General features: G+C 48.9%; 1 protein-coding gene across 1 annotated transcript in view; it reads right to left on the bottom strand.

Annotated features, from left to right (window-relative positions):
- The window catches only part of RP1 (RP1 axonemal microtubule associated), a 240,092-nt gene that overhangs the window by 51,484 nt on the left and 166,302 nt on the right, over nt 1–22,306 (bottom strand). The window contains exons 24-28 of the mRNA XM_074354881.1: nt 17,387–17,519; nt 16,558–16,709; nt 15,019–15,173; nt 5,248–5,306; nt 4,885–4,929 (exon numbers count right to left, since the gene is read on the bottom strand). Coding sequence (XP_074210982.1) covers nt 4,885–4,929; nt 5,248–5,306; nt 15,019–15,173; nt 16,558–16,709; nt 17,387–17,519 — 544 coding nt within the window. The remainder of the gene's footprint in view (nt 1–4,884; nt 4,930–5,247; nt 5,307–15,018; nt 15,174–16,557; nt 16,710–17,386; nt 17,520–22,306) is intronic.

Below are 22,306 nucleotides of genomic sequence, written 5' to 3'. Positions count from 1 at the left end.
GCCCCCGGCGCTGCTCCCGGAGGCCTGGGCGTCGGCGCGCAGACAAGGGGTTTGGCTGAGGCAACTCTCACTCCCCAGGTTCAGGAAAGACGCAGACCACGGGCCTGCTGTGAACATCGTCCTTTCCAAATTCTCTTACTAATTGGAGGTTTATTTTCAGGAAGGCACGAGTGAGTTACTTTGGTGAACGAAGCCCCTGTAGCTGGTGAAGCTCAACGCCCTTCCGTCGATTCAGCATTTCAGCCTCACCCTGAATCTGCGCATTCTATGACAGGGGTTCGTGCACTTGACTTTGCAGCTCAGAAAACTGACCCTGTGGTTGAGCAGAGACACATCTGTGTCTAGACACGCTTGCAGTTACTTGGCAACTGCCCACGGAGTGACCGCGCAGAGAAGCCTGGGGTGGACGGGTGTAAATGAAGCTCTTCCCGCGTACTTGTTGGCTCACGTAGTGAGGGGGGAGCTCTTCAGGCTGCCTGCCGTAAAGCCACACGAGGCACAGTGAAAACGGGGATTGCCATGCTTGCCTGGTGACACGCAGACAGCAGGTATGCCCGCACACACACCCGAGCATCGCAGGAAGACACGGGGAGAGTGACAGAACCCAGTGCGCCCCTGCAGACGGCGGGGGCCGGGGTGGGTGGGCTCGGCCCAGAGAGGCCGGTCCTGCCACCAGGAGACGTCAGGGCGGCTCCTGCCTGAGAGGGACCGTGTCGTGGCAGGAGAGATGCAGACCTGTAGGCGGCTCCGAGGGCAAAAGCCCTCACGGTAACCAGACCCATCCCCTCGCCCAGAGCCCTGTGAGGGTCCCCAGACTCGAGGTGGTGAACCCAAGAGATCCGCCCACCCACATTTCCTTTGCTCCTTGAGAGGCCAGAATAAGAGAAAACTCTCCATCTTTACCTCCGTGGCAATGTTTTAACATTACTTACAGACTCGCATGCCTGTCAAATGCTTAACTCAGCTCTGCTCATAATACTGACACCCACAGCCTGCAACACCCCACAGAGCAGCCTGTGACCCCAGACGCCCCTCTCACGTGACCACTTCCCTCTGCCCCTCCCTTCAGCTATCCCGAAGGCACCTTCCCGCCTCCAGGCTTGGCCTGAGGTCCCTCTGCCAGGATGCCTCTCCTTTACCTCCCTTCTCCTGCCCCGACCTGGTGAACACCTTTGACTCCCGGCTCAGCTCGGAGGTCACCTCCTCCAGGAGGCATTTCCAGACACCCCTCCCAGTCACCAGAACGAGCCCTTCTCGCCCCGCCTCTGCTGGGCCCTGTGCACACGTCAGCCCTCAGGTACGGCATGAACACCGTCTCTCTGCGCCTCCCGGCCCTGGAAGGGCGAGTTTGACCTTAAAAGCCCCTGTGTCCCCGGTGCCCGAGATAATACTCGGCCACAGTAGCTTCTTCGAAAATGAGTACGTCAAAGACTCCTGCAGCGTTTGCGGATCTGTCAAGAAGTATCTTGAAAAGTACAGATCTCACGTGTGAGGACGGACATTCAATGTATTACTAAGAACGTTTCAGCACAGTATAAAAATATTCCTCAGTTAACAAAGAACACATCTTCCTGATGAGATGCCATGAGTGTCGCTTTTGTACAGAGGACAAGGACACTGCTAAGTACCTCATAATGGGCCTTGTTATTAGCACAAAGACAACACAAACAACACTGACCTTGTGTCACCCCGATTTTGAAGGGTGTGTAAATATATTCCAATGAGATTGGCAACGATATTGTAAACAAGACAAATTATTACTTTATTCTAATTTTGGTAATTTTATCTCCAAACAATTCTGTGTATATAACTCACAAGTCCTTCAGAATACAGCCTCGTAAGAGGATAATGAGAGGTTTTGAAATTTTTAAGTACTTTACAAATATTTTTATTCTTCCAAGAGACAAATATTATTAATCCTATTATACGTGGAAAGCAATAGAGAAATTACATGCTGACTATCACAGGAGTTGGGACAAATATGATACTGAATTAGAAACAGTTATGCTTCCTAGAATAAAGTGGTTTCAAACAATACTTGATTTTCTCCACTTTAAGTCCAGAAAGCAACCATAAAGCACTGGCAGCAGTGACTCTATCACATAATTCTGACTGATACTGGTTCAGGGTGAATCTTTCGTCACTTCTCTGGCTCTGTTTATCATTTATCGCTGCAGTAAAGGACGCCGGAAGCACAGGCTGAGCAGAGAAGCGGACCCAGAGACAGCGGACGGCGGCGCAGGGGCTCGCGCTCCAGCCCGGGTGCCCGAGACCCGTGACGCGTTTCATCGCAAGGGACAGCGGCGTCTGCAAACGCACACCTGCTGCCCCCCCCCCCCACCAAGCTCCGGGGCCTGGATGGGATTTCACCTGATCCTCGCGGCACCCTGGTCGTTTCTACTATTGTCTCCATTTTATAAGACAGAACTGAGGCACAGAGAAACACAGTGATTTCCCCAAGCCACGCAGTGAGTTAAGTGCTGCCGTCAAGATTTAGAATCTGCGCTACTGAGATGCTCAGCAGCCTCTCTGCCTGCCGGAGCGCGCTGTGTCACCGCGACGGCAGAGCCGCCGTGCGCGCGTGATGAGCGTCTGGGAACGGTTAGAAGCAGTTCCTGTGAAAGCAAGAACAGTGCAGACCATGGAGTCAAACCACTTGGATTCAAATTCTAAATCTGCTAGCTGCCACCTGTGTGATCTAGGCAAGTCAAAAAAAAAAAAGCAGCAGCAGCTTTTCTGTCCTTTAGATTCATCAGCTGTGAAACGGACTAAGGATACCATGTGCTTCAGGGGTTACCGTGAGGACTGAACAGAGCAACACATCTAAAACGTCAGCCCCCACCCAGCACACACTGCGTGTGCCCACTATTAACGTTCTCACTGCTGCTCCTCCACACGGACCAGGGACCCAGACAGCGTCCCGGGACCAGGAAAGATGCCATTACTCACGTATGATATGGCTGTTTTTCTAGATCATTCAAACGTATCTTGAGAAAGTTAGAATTAGAATTAATTGAAATGCATTTATTACTATAAGATTAATATAAGTTTTTTAGCATCAGTAAGCGGGTTTAGCACAGTAAGTAGCTGCAAGAGTGTTACACAGCACGCGCTAAGCTGGACAGTTCAGCCCAGCAGTGCACATTAAGCATGCTCTCATGGCCAAGTCCAGTCTCATGCAGAAGTGCGGTTTTACTAGGGCGATGGCTTTACCCACGTGAACTATGAATACTTATGTTTATCAGGTGTCACGGTTTGGGAAACATGTCTTAGGTAACTGGGAACTCATCACACATGGCACAGAGTTAGTGACACAGTTGTACTTACTGTTAATCACCTCAAAATGAAATTAAATTAACTCAGTCGATTCTTTGCTTTTCCTTTCCTTCTACCATGAAACTGAAATTGCATCAGGCGTGACTCTCCTCCCACTGCAGCTCCATTAAAAGGTACGAATTGTGTGAACACGCTTCATATACTTTCAAAATCAAAGACTCACATTTGATCTTCAACACTCAACCACGACGTAACACTGCCTCATCAGGTCAGACTACTTAACTTCTCAGGGTTCTTTCCACACCATAAATTAGCTTATTCATACAACTATAAGACTACCAGTGTATTTCTATAATCATATCCTAAGACATCTGAAAGATCGTATTCTTCAGAATTTAAAAACGAAGTAAGATAGAAGACCATTCGCAGACAAATAATGATGGTGTCTCATGAACTAAGGTCTGTGGTTAATCCACGTTTATACTATAAAAAAGACATTTTAATAAGCTCATAAAAATAAAAACCACAGAAATAATAACCAAAAAACTTTAAAACAATGTATTTTAATCAAAACGACACTGATAAAGGATATCAACCAAAGCCTGAGGTACACAGCTCTGCTGCACACTGCGGCTTCACTGCATTTCCGTACCACTGACCTTGATTCCATGGCTAATATTATTAACAGAGGACTTTCAACATTTTTATCCTTAATTAAAATCTTCAGTTTAAAACTATTAGCTTCTATTATTCATATATGCTCTGCCAAGTTCTGGAATTAATGGATAATTTTCTACTTAGAATGTCATTTCAAGCTTTGTTACTTAAGGGCTTATTATAAGACAGACCTTTTGAGACTCCTTAAAATTACTAAGAGGTTCTAGAACATTAGTAAAATTCTGTCCGTATTAACAGTGCAATACATGCACAGCCTTCCCTCTATAAATCACAAAAAAGCGAAAAGTAAAATATAAACTGAAGTGTAACTTCTAATATCAGTAAGTGCAAATGTTGACCATCAGTGTGGACGTGGTGTCTGCACCACAGTGGCCAGCCTAATCAGCACAGGAGTTTGTGAATATAATAATGTTAACATTAAACCTTGCCTAGTTTCAAAATATCACACACGGTACAAACATTTTTTAAATATAGAGGTTTGTTAATTTGATGTGCACACTAGGAGTATGTCTGTCTACCTCACTCAGATCAGCTTTAAAGTATAAACATATTAATAACAAAGTTATAGGATGATTTGAAGAGAATCTAATAGAACAGCTAATCTCAAAAGACTCAAAAATAAAACTGAGAAACCAGTCTGTAAAGTTAGTGTTTAAAAAAAGTATAACTAACAGAGATTAATCCTTCGAAAAATGATTTCCCCCAAGTATTTAAATTATTGAAGGAAAAAGCTCTTACAGCTAAAGTCCCTTATGTCAGTTTCTTTATAAATCAAACCCATAATTTAATACCTGTTTCTACATTCATTTCAAGTATTTTTTAATCAATAGTTTAAACTCAGTAAGAATATACTAAAAACTGTACAAGGTGGCTAATCTGGAAACAGTATTTCAGATGATTAAAAAGACAAAAAGCGGCAATAGCATTTACCATTTGCTTCCTCTTGTCTTTTAGGTGGATGGTTTATTTGCATTTCTGCAAAAATAAAAGTGAAGTGCGGTTAATAACAGATCTGCCTGATGACATTGCAAGTGGGAGAAGAGGAAGTGTGAGTTCAACTCTGAAACGGGAGCAGCTCCCCAGGCTGGTTTCTCACTCGCGGGAGGGCACGGGCACTGCCACGACACACCTCACACAGGCTCCGGCTCCCACCGTGAGGAGTAACTGCACATCTGATGCCAACGGTAAACTAGCAAAGGGGGCCGCTGGGGGCCGCGGGGGGCCGTTCTGTGACGTCAGCTGTATCAAAGCCATCCTGTCCTTTCTTCTGCTGCAGCTGTCATTAGTCCTCACCTTGAAGATAAAGTTCAATTTCCGAGTGAATTACGCCCTGAGACATAAAGGGAAGCCATCTGAGGAACAGGAAAAAAGAGAAGGAAAAAAAGGAGAGAAAATTAATTTTTGGTTTCTTTATATTTACAACAAGCTTGGCTCTGTATTAATTTTGAACATTCAAAGGTAACTATAAAAATAGCTTTTTATCAAGTCAAACACAGTCGCACCTCCAGTGCACTCACTATTGTGGGGAAAATGATATCAGAACTGGGGCTTGGAGACGGGGACGGGTGGATTGCTAAACCCGCTAACCGTCGCCCTCCCTGAGTATGGAAGTCCTCACGCGCTACCACCTGTAAATGCAGCTGGCGCTCCGGGGATCCCTGCTCATGACACACGAGGCCGTGACAGGGTAAGGACGGGGCTAAGACAGCCTGACACCGGGGCTGGGCCCGGAGGTGGTTCGAGGGAGATCTGGCCCAGAAACCTAGGCTCCACCACCGTAACCCACCCCTGTACAGAGGTCTCTGGCTTTCAGACAGCTTCCTTTAATAGCTTTTCCTCAGTGTCTCCAAAAAGAATCACAGTTCCTTAAAACTGAGTGAAAAAGCTCTCAAAAGCCCAGGGAGACCGCACTTCCTCCTGACCGCTGAGCCCGCAGCATTCTGTCTCCTCCTCTTCTAGACTCTAGTAACATACAGATTGCTTCACACCCATGTTTAGCCCCGAATTATGCAGTCTCGCTTTGCTCAGGTCTGTGCAGCCCAGCCCTGCCGCCAGATGACCGTCTCCTTAGCTTCCTTTGCAGCCAAAACAAAGGAGGTCAGCTTTATGCTTAAGACCACAGGCCCAGGATCGGAGTGGAGCCAGACTGCCTGGCTCCAACACCGCCTGGTGACCCGGTTTTGATCTCTCTAGGCCTCAGTTTCCTCACTTGTAAATGATAGCTAACAGTAGTCCCTATATCATCAGGAGACAGGATGACACCACACACTCACAGACGCGTCATCTGACCTGCTCGCTGACATGCAATCAATGCCCAGCAAGTACCAGTCACTACCACGTCTTCCCACCGCCAGCCGCAGCCCCTTGTACGCAGGTGGTGTCACAGCGAACACAGTTCAGGCGGTTGCTCCCCCCACCTGCCCACCACCCTTCTTTTCAGACGTCCCGTGAAGAGATAAGCCTTGGAGAGCCCGCTTTGTCCCAGAGGGCCTGCCTCTCGCCTTAGCTGACTGGAGGGGAGATTAGTTAATCAGCTGTTCTCTCTTCATACTCGACCTAAGAGACCCAGAAGCTTCGATCAGATGGTGCTGGCCAAGGAGGCCTCCCAGCACCCGTACTGTGGAGGCCCGGCGGTGCCCTGGAGCCCAGGCCGGGGGCAGACCAAGGACACGGGTGAGAAGGCCATTCCAGAAGCAGCTGCTCTCAGGGAAGAAGAGTGGAGATTTTCAACGAAGAGACACCTTGAAAATCCGAAGAGAGTGTCCAGCTCTCTGGTGGCTTCCTGGCTCACACTGACTAGCTTTACTTCTTGAAGCTGTCTTCCGTGAGCGTCCCCTTCAAAGCTGCCATTTCTAAAATTAGCTTTAATGAATTCCTCATCCTCGCAACCGAAACAGGGTTTATTGACTTACCAGTTAACATTTGAAAAATCACACTCTAGTCTTGTCTTTTGTTCAGCCCATTCATGGAAAGTCTCTTCCATGACTTCTCTTTCATCAGGAGATGCTGGACTAAAGCAGTGCCCAGGCCCTGGAAGCCACAGAGACCCCTGAGCACCACACACCTGTGAGGAACAACCCTGTCCAGAGGCTTTGTGTCGAGACCCTCAAATACCCGAAATCACCCAGACGGCCAGCTCTCAGTTCCCTCCAGCGGCCCTCATTTCTATGGGATGTTTTTAAATAGTTTCACATTACCGTCAGATCTGCACCATTGCTAACGAATGGAACAGAACAGATTTCGGTTGCTCCAGTCACTTCAGATCAGAGTTACTTGCAGCACACGTGTGTTTCCTTCCGTGTGCATGCATCTGTCTGCCAGCCGAGGCACACCTCCACGCCCACCCTTCAGCTTCCAACCTGCAATGTGCTGCAGACACTGAGAGAACCAGGCAGGGCTGGCCGCTGAGGACTGTGAACCATGCTTTTACGTTAGGAAGAGAAGATTCCCCTAAAGCCAGTGAGCAGACGGGAGTGTTGGAGCGGTGAGCCTGGAGGGGAGCGTGGTGATATTTAAGGGGTGCACTACAAAAGCAAATAGGAGGCACCTGCTGACCCCAGAGCACCAGGCACACTCCGCGGCCACAGCACAGCACCCTCAAATGCCCCGGTCACCAGGGCGTTCCCTTTCACTGGGGTAACTAGGAAGCACAACACAGACGCAGAATGTCTCCGGTCTTTTAAGATCAAACTAGACAGCCATGGAGGCATCAACCATGGGAGGCGTCAGCCACGGAGGCGTCAGCCACGGGAGGCGTCAGCCACGGAGGCGTCAGCCACGGGAGGCGTCAGCCACGGAGGCGTCAGCCACGGAGGCGTCAGCCACGGGAGGCGTCAGCCATGGAGGTGTCAGCCATGGGAGGCGTCTGGGGTGGTTTTGGTGGGGAAGGGGCAGAAGAAGATGATATCGATCGGATTTTGTCTGAGATACATGTTAGATGTGGCAACCGCTCATTCATATTGGAAACGGCAGAGGAAATACTAAATGCCTGTAAGAAGGTTCTGTGTCTCCACCTCCGTCCGAACAACAAGCAAGACCCATGCCTGCACCTCATTCTGTCAGCTTCCCACAGTCACCACTTGTCACCTTCGTACCAGGAAGGGCTCAGCCTGACAAGGAGGAGCACGGAAATCTGCAGCAGCACAAACAGAAGCCCAGAATAGCAAGAAATGATTAATAGTGGCCTCTTTCGGGAAAAAAAAATCAGTGAAGTTAAACGATGGCTCACTGTCTCATGATAGTTTTTATTATTCTCTCTTCCCTATATAGTATCTTATATTTCTGTACTTGGTCAAAATTCCAACATCCTTTCTCATCTACAGCATACACCGCTTCCCCCTCTTTCCCAGAAAGGGAAAATAGAGTCGTCTGTACACAGGCTGAACTACTTTGAAAGTAAATAAATAGTTAAACAATTTTTAATGACACATCTGAGGATGTTATAGAGGGAACTCAGATTAGGTGACCTCTAAGGTCTCTTCCAACTTGGGGTTCCATCATGTTTTTTATTAGTTCCTCCCTCCCTTCCTACCACGCTTCCCTTCCTTCCTTCTTTCTTTAAGTATTGGCCAAGCCCCTCCTTGCTGTAAGAAACCATGTTGAACAATGAAGACAAATGCATGTGACCCCACCGTGAAGAAAGAGATCATCTGGTACGTGAGACAAACATGTTCATGGACCGCGACAGTGGTCACCACCCTGTGTGAGCACTGCACGGAGGACTCAGTAAAGACTGGAGAACTTTTAAGAGCATGAAGACCAGCTCCCTGTAGCTGGAAAAGCAGAGAAAGCTTCGTGGCATGGGCGCTTTCTATCCTGGGCCTTGAACGTAAGGATTTCAATAAACGGAGGAAAGAATCCAACGCGCTAAGACACGTGAGGGAAGAGAGTAGAGATGACCCTGGAGGACGTGGAGGGGAGGGAGCAGAACAGACTTTGCTGGGGATGACTGGGACAGCAGACCAGAGAGGCTGGTGGGAGGCAGGAGGGGTGCGCTCATCTCAGACCACGAGAGCTGGCACAAAGCAGTCAAGCAAGGAGAGTGCGCTGTGAATAGTAACGGTGGTGAGGGGCTGCCAGTCTTGCTTCTGTGCAAGAATCTCTTGCATCAACCATGCGACTGACAAGGGACTAATTTCTAAAACACACAAACATCTCATACAGCTTAATATCATAGAAACAAATAACCCAATCAAAGCATGGGCAGAAGACCTAAATAGACACATCTCCAAAGAAGACATACAGATGGCCATCAGGCACATGAAAAATGCTCAGCATCGCTGATTATCAGAGGAATGCAAACCAAAACTACACGAAGGTGTCACCTCACACCAGTCAGAACGGCCATCATTAAAAAGCCCACAAATAATAAAATGCTGGGGAGGATGTGGGAAAAAAGGAGCCCTCCTACACCTTTGGTGGGAATGTAAATTGGTGCAACCACTAGGGACAGCATGGAGATTCCTTAAAAAACTAAAAATTGAGTTATCATAGGATCCAGCAGTCCCACTCCTGGGCATGTGTCCACAGAAAACTCTAATTTGAAAAAAGACAAGCACCCCGCCCCCAATGTTCACAGCAGCGCTGTTTACAACAGCCAAGACATGGAGGCAACTTAAATGTCCACTGACAGATGACCAGATAAAGAATATATGGTATATTTACACAATGGAATACTACTCAGCCACAAAAAGAACGAAATCATGCCATTCACAGCAACAGGGATGGACCCAGAGATTATCATACTAAGTAAATTAGACATAAAAAGACAAAATTCATATGATACCACTTATATGAGGAATCTAAATCATACAAATGAACTTATTTACAAACCAGAAAGAGACTCACAGACATAGAAAACAAACTCTGGTTACCAGGCCAGCAGGGGGAGGGAGGGATAAATTCAGAGTTTGGGATTAGCAGATACAAACTACCATATATAAAATAGATAAACAAGGAAGGACCTACTGTAGAGCACAGGGAACTACATTCAATATCTTGTAATAACCTATAATGGAAAAGAGTCTGAAAAATAATATCTACATGTATAACTGAATCACTGCTGTACATCAGAAACTAACACAACATTGTAAATCAACGGCACTTCAATACAAATTTTTTTTTAAAAAAAGAACCTCCTGCATCAGGATGCAGCCCTGCTGGTGCGTGAGGCTGCCGAGATGGAGCCACAGAAAACACACCAGACAGCGAAGGCAGAGAGGTCCGCACGGCGGTGACCAACCAGTAACTTCAGCTTTTCCAGACTGAGAGATCCTGAAATCGTATCAGAAGGCACGTTTTGCTTAAGTCTGTCTACCAGTGGGACATCAGACTTCTTTTATTGTTTTAACTCCTGTGTTAATTCAAAGAGGCACTCTTTGGTACTGCGTTAACACTTACAAATGAATATTAAGTGGTAATTTTGTTTACACGTCTTAGTGAGATTAAGAATATTTAAACCTTTTAGATTTCATGTTCTAATATCAAATCCCTCCTGTATTGTGATTTCCCTTAGGGCTTATGGTGTCTTGATGAATACCTGCCCTTTGGTTCAATCGCACACCATGCAATTTTAACCTATTCTCTTCCAGGAAACGTGGTAGAGACGGAAAGTAAATATACAAGACTACTGACCTCACCTTGAGGAAAGTCTTCTGAGGGCCGGAAGAGGTGGGCTAGACGTTATCACAGACATAACCCTGAATGTAGGAGGCTCTGGGTTAGGGTGAGGAGCTTTGGTAAAGGTTTCCTGGACAGCCACCCTCGCTGCAGGAAAGGCTCCCAGGCAGAGTGATACGCCTTTTGTTTATTCACCGTAAATCCACCAGTGAGACCACGAGGCTCTGGGCCCGGGGAAGGGCGGGGGAGGTCAGGAGTGGGGCCAGCGTGGCGGGACATCACGGCTGACGAAGGCACTGGGAGGCCGGCGGAGCAGAGGGACTGAGCCTGCAGCCTCCTGGGCTGGCAGAGGCGCCAGCACGTGCCGGGGAGTCTGAACAGGGAGCCACCCCAGGGCGCGAGGGGCCTCCCCACCCTCCTCTGCTCAGCCCTTGCCTCATGTGCCTGCAGGGAGGGGAGGCGTCTCCATGGGGCTGCAGACCCTCTTGCGACAATTAGTAATTAGTAGAGGATCAGGGAATGGTGCGCGTGGGCCTGGGGTGGAGGTGGCGTTCTGCCTCCAGAAAGTATCCAGGACCCGCTGACAGTCTATTCTGTCCACAGCGGAGAGCTTTTCAGGTCTTCTTTCCTTCCATTTTTACACAAAGGAAATGATCTCAACCTTTCTCAAAAAAAAAAAAAAAAAAGTGCAGAGTTCTGAATAGAAATGAGGCCAGGACCCTTTACAAGTGTGAGCCGCCATCCCGGCCCCGGGGACCGCGGCGCGGCAGCTGGCCCACACTCTGCAGGGGACGTGCCTCAGGTCACCCGCCTCCCTGACCACGATCTGGTTTTATGAGGACAAAGCTGGGCGTGCTGCTCCGCTTGACAAGTCAAGCTCGGTCGATTTTTTAAACATCATGCATTTGTGTTGAACTTTTCAGTTCCTGCATCCAAGAATCTCCTCCCGTTTAGAACTGCCAAGGTCGGCCTTCATTTCAAATAACCTGCACCCACGAGCTCACGTCAGTGTCCCTTCCCAAACCAGCCAGGGCACAGGCCGGCGACACTGAGGGCTGCCCTCCTAGGTCAAGCGGCTTCACCAGCACAGTCGTGGGGGACACTTGCCATGCTAAGTGCTTCATGGTTTTGTTATTAAAGTTCACGCACACACACGTGCCCAAGCACGTGTACACAAGGCCCCAAGTTTGGCAACACACACAAGAGTCTGGAGATCTCTGATTTAACGCTGATAAACTTGCAGTGTACTCATTGTGGGATCCACTCAGCACACTCATCAAACAGGGCCCCCAGATCCACCTCCACACAGAACCTCAGAATGTAACCATGTTTTGGAAAGAGTGTCTTTGCAGGTGTAGCTGATTAAGATGCGGTCACACTGGAGCGAGGTTAGCCCTAGTGTCCTTATCAGAAGAGGAGAAGTAACACGGACACACACGTCAATTGGAAAGACGGCCGTGTGACGAGGACGAGGAGACAGAGGAGGTGCAGCTGCCAACCAAGGAACGGGCAGGACGGCGGGCACCACCGGGCAGTGGGGGCCCTGGAAGAGGCGAGAAAGGTCGTCCCCCAGCCGCCCCGGGGGCAGGGCCCTGCAGACCTGGATTCCAGACTTCTGGCCTCCGGAACCGTTGGTTCAAGCCACCAAGTTTGTAGAGTTTTGTTACAGCGTTCACAGGAAGCCAATACAAATAGTAAATAAGAACGTTTACTTCAGTTCCTAGTCAGTTGAATGTTTGCCTGATGCAAATACAGATTCTGCTTGCTCCAAACCTCAAACAGCCGAATCTTACGTGAAATGGTAGGAATTCGGTGGTGTATACTCTTCCTATATTAAAGGCACAGATGGCAGGAAAATGAAATCTTCAGGTATAGAAATAAAACAAAGACCATAAGGATGTGGGTGTCCCATTGAAGAGGGGAAAAAAGAAAAGGAGACGTGGCGAATCCTCGCAGGAAGCATCTGTGATGCTCAGAAGCCTCCTCTTCCCGCAGCTATGCCTTGTGTTTCAGCTCATAATCCTCCCCTTCGTTTATGAAAGGAACAGGCTCGCGGCCGGCTTCCTCTCTGCCCCAGTTCTGCGGTGCTGTAAATCCTGTCCCCTCAGGAGGCGTCAAGGTGCACGACCGCTGCCTGCACCCCAGAGCGCATCACCCATAATGAGGGGGCCAGCACCGCCCCGCCCCCCAGGTCTGAGAGGAGACCATGCATCCAGCCCCGGCCTGCAGCGCCACCGGTCTCCTTGCGGTCAGAGCCGCCTTCCAGAGTGGCCCCTGCCTTTGGGAAGCCGTCCTTGACCCTGCGCCTGCAGAGAGGAGGCTCTGACAGTGCAGAAGCACCCGGGCGGCCGCAGAGCAGTCTTTGCAGAAAGGCCCCGCTGTGCTGAGTTCTGTTCCTGGAGCCACTGCTCTCCTGCTGCTTTAAGGACTGAGGAAGTGGGACCTGCCTCCTCTCTTTATATCCACAAGCAGGAAGGAGGCATTTCTGCGACGCTCCTTCTCCATCAGGGCGCTGCGGGAGGCACGCTGGCTACCGGGTCTTCGGGACCTGCCGCTGCCCGCCGAACACCAGATGTCAGCGCGCGTTACGGCAGGGCGGCTCGTCGCGGCTGTGTCCCACGGGGCTGCTTGATGTACTTTATAACTGAAATTTTTTCAGCTGCGATCCACTGAACTAAACTAAGCTACCACTTAGGTCTCCTCCTCGCAGACAAGGCCACGCTGGCAGGGGCCAGGCAGGAAGGAAGGCAGTGCAGACGGTGGTGGGCCGGGGCGGTGGGGGGAACGGCGCGGGGAACGGCAGGGGGCAGCCCCAGGGCGTGGTGTGGGTGTGGACGTGTGACAGTGTGATGAAGACATTAAAGTATCCCCAGGAGACGTCACAATTAAAAGAAAGCAGCTGAACTGATGTGATGAAGTCGATCAGAACCTAAGAACCCAAGGAGAAACTCCCAGATGAATCACCCCCGACTCCTCCGACGGGATAAAACCCAGCTGCCGGCCGGCCCCCGGGCTGCCGTGTGCTGAGGGCGGAGTGGGCTGGGACGTGATGCCAGCCCTCCTCAGCGCGGCGTGTCACTCAGCGGGTGGTGGTGCCTGTGCCAGGCTGAGCTCTGAGTAAGCACTGGGGAGACACACACTGCTGCTCCCAGGGCCAGCCAGCTCCTGCTGGCGGCCGAATGCGAATGGGAGTCAAGGGATGGACAGGGTCAGCGTCAGGACGCACAGACAGAGCGAGGGGCGTTCCTGACCCGGGAACAGCTCTGTCCAAGGGACAGAGCAAAACAGAACAGCCCCGTCAGGTCCCGGGAGGTGGTCTGACTCCACCGAGACCCCTGAAAGGACAACTGTGAAAACGAACTGGAGGGGAAATGAATGCAGTCGCGGGTGCGGAGCCTTGGATGCAGAGATCATGAAGGCTTTTGGTTTGGGTTTCGGTAGGCAATGGAGAATGAATACAGATATATGAACAGGGGGAGAATGTAATTAAAATATCATTTTAAGAACAACCCCCCCCTCAGTTTTTCTCGAAAACTTTTAGGGCAAGACTGTCATTATTTTTTGCCCCCCTTTTTTTCATATAACCATGAGTTCCAGGAAGATTCTATGTCTAATACTGCTGGGGTAAGGTTTTTGTTTTTAACTGAAGTACAGTCAGAGATGTAATGGCTTTGGCATCTCCAAACCTGTCCCCTTGAATTTTCCAATGCCCCGTCTGTGCCTGCTTTTTGGTTTTTGTTTTGGCTTCATTTCCTGTTGATCATCTGTTTGGAAAGGCTATAAGGCAGCCCCAACACTGAAGATCCAAAACCTCAAAACAGAGCCCAAGACTGCGCGCCCCGTGTCCACGCGAGAGCAGGTTTCCACGAAGAAACCTGTCCTTATTCAACCCCATCCGCGGGTCCGGCGCCCAGCCTCTCCCCCGGCAGCTGAAGCCGGGTGTTCTTGAGAAAACAGGGTGCAGCAGGGATCTGGAGGGCGAGGCTTAGCCTGAAGGCTTTAAGGTCAGGGATGGAGGGAGTTGCTTCCCGCCTTCTCCTTCTGAGGCTCAAGGGAAAACTCGTGTTATCTACGTTTCCATCTGTGTCTTTCTTTACATTCTGTTCGGAGGCTTCTCCCTAAAATTCTCCTTGCTTAATTCAGGTATGAAATTCTTAGAACACTACAATTTTAGTAACGTCAAGAAACCAACATTTTAACAAACATTCTCACAATTGATGCAGTCATTTCAGGGGTAAACTTTTTATCCTTCTGTGACATATAGCACGTTGAAATAATCAAAAGCTACAAGATAAGATTTCCTTATAATGCTTAGCAATAGATTATTTACTTAAACTCTCAGTGGGTGGTGCAGAATGGGGAAGTCTGAGGAAATGACACAAACCCGCACACGCACGCACGTGCACGCACACGCACGCACATCTCAGCGCTCGGGGACCCACGTACCTCTCGCAGGTGAAGACGGACTCGGACATGGTGCCCGGCTCCCTGACGACCACCTTGTCGCAGTACCAGTACTGCGACTTGTCACCGGCCTCGCAGCGCAACAGCACCTTCTGCAGTTTTCCCAGAGACACTGCTTCTACTTGAAACGTATCGACCTGGTGCAGGAGACAGAAAAACCCCACAGGGCAGGCGTGAGCCCCGCACGTGGCTGGCAAGGGCTGCAGTGACAGCCCAGGAATGGCAGAGCAGCGCAGATCTTCAGAAGAGACACGTTACTACGGTCAGCGTCAAAACGGGTGATGAGGAAAGAAAAGTGGGCAAACCACTCCTTTTGAGTCTCTTTAAAAAGTGTATTTCTGGCTATGCTTTTTTCTCCCCTGGAGTTCTACCTCCCCCGCCCCCGGAGCAGTGCACAGTGTAGCAACTACACCGAGCACGAAGGCTCCTGGCCTGTGGCTCTGCTCTCGCTGAGGCTGCTGCCCGTGACGGTCTACGAGGTGGCCAGGCGGGCAGCCGTGTGGTCCCAGGGCACCCCCGGCCTCCGCGAACCACGACTTTCTCGGGGGCCCGGGGGGCAAATCTCTCTCCCTTCCTCCTCTCTCTCCCCCTTTCTTTCTCCAGTAAGCCCTCTCCGACACCCTCCTCTGTGCACGGCACAAAGCGCGGTCTTGGGCTTGCTGTGAAAGAACATCTTGGGGCCTTCATTTCTAGACAGAGACACTGACCGTGTCAAACCAGGCCTAACTGTGCTGCTTCCCTCGCCGTGGTGAAAGCAGTGACACCTGCAGTGACACGTAAGGGCTCAGGTGAGCTTTTGGTCTCTGATGTTTCAAAAATACCCCAGGAACTCCAGCCACAAAAAAGTCTGAGAAACTCTCAAACTGGTTTGGGAGCCTTCTCTCTTAAAAATACAAGCTTGCTTTATGTAACCCCTATTCTTAATCTCAGACCCTCAGACAGTACCTTTTTTTCTATATACAACAAAATAACATTAAAAATTGACAGAGTTGATTATATATGTCACTGCACCTCCTGAAACATCTACTACACAGAAAGACTCATGCATGTCTATAAAGCACAAAAGGGAACAGAAAGGCTCTAAGGTGTGAAAATGGTACAGCTGGCTCCATTCAAGATGCTTTAAAGAAAGGCTGTTGTTATTACGTGAAACATCCTGTAACAGCCCTTCCGTGACCTGACCTCTTAGAATAAGGCTTTACACGTCTCAGTCCCGACAAGGCACGTTCACATATGTTTTCCCCTGACATCATCTCGTTTTTTCCCCTTAGACCACCACTAATTTTTAATGTCTTTTTCTTTGTTCTATTATTCATTGCTGGTAGAGTGCGTCCCATTTTTCCTTCAAGAAAAACTTCTGAAACAAAGCACGTTGGGAAGTCAGGTCAGGAACACCTGTGCTAAAGACATTCCAAAGCAAAAACCTGCAGGCTGCCAAGCACTCTTCAACTTTCAATCACACACGGCCAGACCCGTGGGGAGCTTACTAAGAACGTGGGGAACTTCCCTGTGCAGGCGCACCTGTCCTCTTTGAAATTTCACTGGCATGTTGGATTTGTACAGCAGCCTGAGACCAGAGTCTCCCCTCTCCCCATAGAGACACAGGGAAACTTCCGACTCCGTTCCTGCTTGCTTCAGCTGCCCAGTGTGGACGTCAACCAGGTATCTCACCACTGGCAAAGCAAAGGGGAGAGAGACAAGGAAATGCATCACCTGGGCGTTCACATGGACAGAACCGAGATCCGTGGAGCAGGTGACAGTAAAAAAATCACTGTATTTGAATTCCTCTCATCTGGACTTTCTGTATCTATGGAGAGATTTTTTTTGATCTTTCAATGATTAATTTTAATTACAAATGGCATTTTTACACCACAAGCAAGCGGTGTACAAATAAAACTTTTTTTAAAAAAGCTCTTCTTTGTACGACGCAAGAGGACACTCGTGTTTAGTATTTTAGTGGAAGGGAGACAAATGCTATTGGACGTGATGCTTAAAGTTTAAAATAAAGGAAGGTTTGATGAGGGAACGCCTCAGAAGTGAAGCGGTGACATGAGGCGGCCAACGGGCCCCAGGCAACGCCAGATGAGACACAGACATGACTTCTTTCTCATAACCGCAGCCCCTGCGGCTGTTGCTGGACCGTAAGAATCTTTTTGTGGTTACGTGTAATCCCAGATCCACCAGGGGCTCATGCTGCGATGCTGAAAAAGTCACTTCTCAAGGGGTCCCACAACTCTCTTAGAAGGAGAAAAATATATTCTGTAACTAAACAGTTCAGAAGTAAATCTAAGCAACAATTAAAAAAGCAGATTGTACGTGCAATGTGTGCCCCTGGGGATTAATAACGCACGTGGAAAAACAGCCTGTCCGCCTTTCACTACAGGAAGCTCGCAGACAACGTCCCCCTCTGCTTGGATTCGCGATAGCCACGCATTCACTGCAAAATCTAGCGTCTTCTTGCTCCTGGTATGTTTCATGGTCACCTGAGATTAGAAAGAACAATGACCGACTTGTGTTGAGTTCCAACTTTCCACAGAACCCAGAATTTTAAATCCCCACCCCCAGGACTGCCAGACCACGGTGCACACCCTGGGGGCTGCTGGCAGCAGTAGAATTAGGCGAGTATCATTTGCCAGGTATTATGCTGAGTGGTTTGTTTTCATTGTATCTTTTAACCATCGGCAGTTAGATTGGTAAGGTTCTTACAATGTTATAGATAAGAAAACGGAGGCTTGGAGACTTGAAATGGACTCTGTCTGACTCTCAGTTTCACTTACAACTGATGCTAAAGAAGCAATCTATAGAAGGGATGCCGAAGGAGATTGTGTGTTCATCTTTGTCACCGAAGCAGGCGTCCGGCAGGATTCTGTGAACATCCAACGCCTCCTAAAAGCGCACGTGACACCTGCAGGCCGCTGAGAGCCTGCCCCTGTCGGCGCGTGGCAGGCTGCCCTCGCCCCCCGCCCGCCGAGCCCACGCCGGACCCCAGACCGGGGTGCTCGCTCCTCTGGTGCCCAGCGCACAGGAGCACGCTGTTCCCTCCACGTCTCAGTGGAGGACATCTGGAAGGACCGCTGCCGACACCTGCCTTTCCTCCCATCACAGTGAAGACGCAGCCTCCCCCTGGAAGACCCTAGTTTATCTCCTGAGTGAGTCTCTGTCCTCCTGAATGCCCCCGGCCCCAGGCCTCGGGAGCAGGCCCCACCACTGCCCAGGCTGACAGCCCTGCACCCTGGAATCCGGCCACGCTGACCTGTTCACGGTTCCACGACCTGGCCACGTTCCTTCTCGCCTCAGAATGTCCACACACACTTGGATCTCTGCTAGAGCAGCTTTCGTCCGACTCACTGCCTTGCTGAATGTGTCTGTCCTTAATTACACAGCTCAGATGTGGGTGACCCGACTTTGTGCTCACTGGTGACTATGACGTGACACCTGACTGCCGTGATGGGAGAGACCATGTCCTACTCATCTCGGCACTTCCACAGGCTTTCACAAGGCAGTCCTGAGGTTGCTTGTTGAGTGAATGATTAAATAAACAACAAAGTGGAAGGGTGTTTGCCAACAGAGGGAATTACGCTAAATGAGTCAGCATGCCTCATCACTGGTGCCTGACTGTGTCTTTACTTGCTCTAGGCGAGAGGCTGTGAAAAGAACACTGGATCTGGAGTCAAGAAAACTGGGTCCAAAATCTAGATCCTCCATTTTACAACTGTTTGACCACGAGACCATGAGACATTTGCATAACCACTCTGAGAACCACATTTTTGCCCTGAAGACAGGAGTAATGACTCTCTCCCACAGCCGTTGTGAAGATTAGATGAGATTACATGTAAGAAATGTGCAAAGCTTTACGCAAACTACATAAACAACTCATCTTAACCTTAGCCAAATTTGTACATGGATACACTCATAAATATAAAAGAGATTAACATAACGTATTTTACTTCACTTGGAACTGTCCCCTTTCTAGACTATCTCACTGCATACAGCAGTTGCACATATCTAGCAATTCAGTAGGAAATTCAGGAACACGAAGAGACAGAGAACAATCATAAAGATTCATGCTTTTTAATCCCAATCAGACACAATGCTCAAATGAAATTGTTTTCAGCCCTCTGTCTGAATTTTGAAACTTCAGTTGCCCCAATGGTCCTGAAACTCGGAGCCTGGGTGGCTTACGTAGCAACCGGAGAGACAGAAGCTGTGGATGACTGGAAGCGGGTGATCCACGCACCACAGCGGAGGCTCTATGTTATGGGAGATGGTGTTTAATCTTATTTTCCTTCCTGGAGCCACTATGATGTCTATTACTTTGCTTTTATTCAGAATAAAATGAGAGAACTTACGTCCTCAGCCATGTAGAGGGACAGACTCCTCAAAGGAGCAGCCAGAGAGAATTCCTAAACAAACAGAGCCAACCAAGGGTGCGGGGCATCTCCAGCCCCCTGGGGCTTGTGTGCAGGTGACCCGAGAAGGACACACAGACCCTTGGCCTCCTCACGGTGACGTTTCCTACGGTGGGTGTTCACGGCACTGCACGGGGTATGGTTGGGAGTTTAACAAAAAGAAACTGCCTCGACCACCAAGGGGATTTTATAGATTACCTGTGAAATATAGACCCCAAATATTTACATAACAGACATTAAAGCAGCAGAGCAATAAGCACTTACTAGCACAGACTAAGTTCGGTGGGGCTTTGGGACAACACAGACATTAGGAAACAGTAAGAATAATTTCCAATGGAACCTATTAGATGTTTCAGATAAACAAGGGTCACAAATGGGTGAATGGGAGTCTTCTGAAGTCTAGGCGTGAAGTCTTCCCCATGAAGTATCAGGGTTTACAAGGTCCTTCTACCTAAAACTCCAGCAGGTCCTTCCTCCACACTAAACTTTCTATGGAAAGTGGCGAGAAGCCTCTAGCTTCTAGGCACCAGCAACCCCTCCACCCGTAGAAGCGCCCTCGGGTGAGACGCCTCAGTCACTGTACTTAAGCGAGTGCAATTCTACTAACTCCACTGGAAAGCCTTTTCAGGGTGAGGCCTCTGAGCGGGTTGCATTTACCTTCAGAGTCATGACGCTTTACAATAAAAATTAACAACGCAAAGCTAATTTTTAAGCAATGAGAAGCTACAGCAATGAGGTGCAGCTCGGCCCCTCCCAGAGACAGAGGCAGCGTCTAGAGGCATTTCTGGTTGTCGTAAGCAGGGAGGCAGGAGAGTGCTGGCACCTGGTGGGTAGGGGCCAGGGGTGTGGTTACACATCCTACAACGCACAGTTTGTACCCCCCCAAAGCAAAGAACTAACCAGCCCCAAAAGTCCATGGTGCCCAAGCTGACAAGTCCTACGACAGAAATCATTGGAAGATAAGCCAATAATTAAACAGTGATGTGGGTAAAGGGAGATAGATACATCCATTGAACTTACCTCCTGTTGTATTTACTCCTATTTTTATTTTCACAAACAAAACATTTTAAATTATTGAAGTGATAAAGGAGGTCAAAATTCCTGGAAGACCACAACGCACAAGCCCAGTCATGCGGCAGCTCAGGGCAGGACGCGGCAAAGGGTGTGTGGAAAGTGCAGTGAGCTTGAACTTGGACCAAAAGACCTTGATTTCTGCCCCGACCTTGCTGCAGGTGTGCAGCCTTGGGGAGAATGTGTACATGGTGATCTGTGTCCCTCAGGTCCTCATTGGCAAAGCTGGCCTCATACCTGCCTTGCCAGGTCGAAGACAGAATGTTCTAGGGTGGGAGTGCTTTATGTAATAAAACGAGTCTCAAATGCCTTATAGAAAAGATAAGCAGGAAATTATTTCCCAAAGCAGAGCCTTCTCAAGTGTGGACTGTAACACCCGGGAGTAAGGTAAGAGAGACTCCTTTCAGAACATCTGATCTGTCCAGTGGGCAGTACGCGGACGGTGAGTGTGCCTCAGAGTCAGGCCCCTTCTCCTCAAATCCACGTGCCGGTCCTGGTGCTGGGGATGGCTTCCCATCAGCTCAGAGCCCTTGGTAACCTCAACTGGGGCGATAACATGACCTACCTTGCTGTGGTTTCCACAGTAAAGGTGGTCATCTGTCCCCTGAGCGCTCAGTACGGGGGTATTGGTGTGGTGGTGTTACAGTTAACCCCAGAAACTAGAGGTCAGATTTCTTCACTGTTATTTGAGATCGGCTGTGGCTCCTCACTCTCTAACACACAGCAGAACTTCAGCCAAATGCTCAGTTCTTTATGATCAGAAATTGAAATTCTGTTCCAAATCCCTGGCTGTACTGGGACGAGCAAGCCAGGACTACTGGGGAGGACAGAGAAAGGCCTCCTCGGCCCCTCCGCCCCAGGCCAGTATGCAGCTCCTCTTCCGTCCTCCTGTCCTCCAGGGCCCGCGTGAACTGGACTGTCCCCCTCCTTCTGTTCAATATTCGAAGTTAATTACCATATGACTATGTTTAGTTAATAGCCATTCTATTTGGCATCCAAGCTATATATTACCTGGAACCAATTCAGTGACTTAGATTAATAATTTATATCAGTATTTTGGAAGCTGGCTGGCATAATTGCTTAATGTGTATTATTCTGGCTGAAATAGCAAGTCAGATCTCCAGTGAGGTACCTAAAGCATGATCAAGGAAAAGAACTTCCAAACTGTGAGCGATGTAAAAATCTACCCCTAGACCCCAGACAGCCAGAGCACCATGAAACGGGGCAGCTATTCCCTCCTGAAAATCTAAATGCTAAGCAAAAAAGCATGTTTTCACCCACTTTAACTTGAGACATTGGGAATCACTGCAATAAACACTTGCCAGAGGCATTAGCTTCCCCCAAACAATAATGTCCCATAAGAGCTCTAATCATTCATCACAAGAAACAAGAGCTACACACAGTCCCCAGTATCAGTGGGGAAACCCTCCTGGCAGACCATGGCCGTGTAGCAGGCTTCCTAGATTTTCCCAGTCCATGAAAGGTAGCCTTTGGTCCTCATAGAACCAACCACTCTCTTTTTGAAAACAGTATTTCCTTTTGGCCTTCAGGCTGCAGCATTGTCTAGCATCCTTCCACACTACAGAAACCCAGAGCCCTGACTTCTGCTTCGGCTCTGACACAAAGCTGCCAAACATGAATACTATTCAAAAAAAAAAAAAAAAAAAAAGTCAGTAAGGCTGAGGGAAAATAATGCAGGATATTAAGCTTCAAAGCCAAACCTTCTGTTGGGATAGATGTGGAGAAAGAAAAAGGGTGAGTTTCCAAATTATTTTTTCATTGAAGCGCAC

Source organism: Camelus bactrianus, chromosome 29, assembly GCF_048773025.1.
Source record: "Camelus bactrianus isolate YW-2024 breed Bactrian camel chromosome 29, ASM4877302v1, whole genome shotgun sequence".
Taxonomy (NCBI): Eukaryota; Metazoa; Chordata; class Mammalia; order Artiodactyla; family Camelidae; genus Camelus; species Camelus bactrianus.
This window is presented reverse-complemented; position numbering and strand designations above follow the sequence as displayed.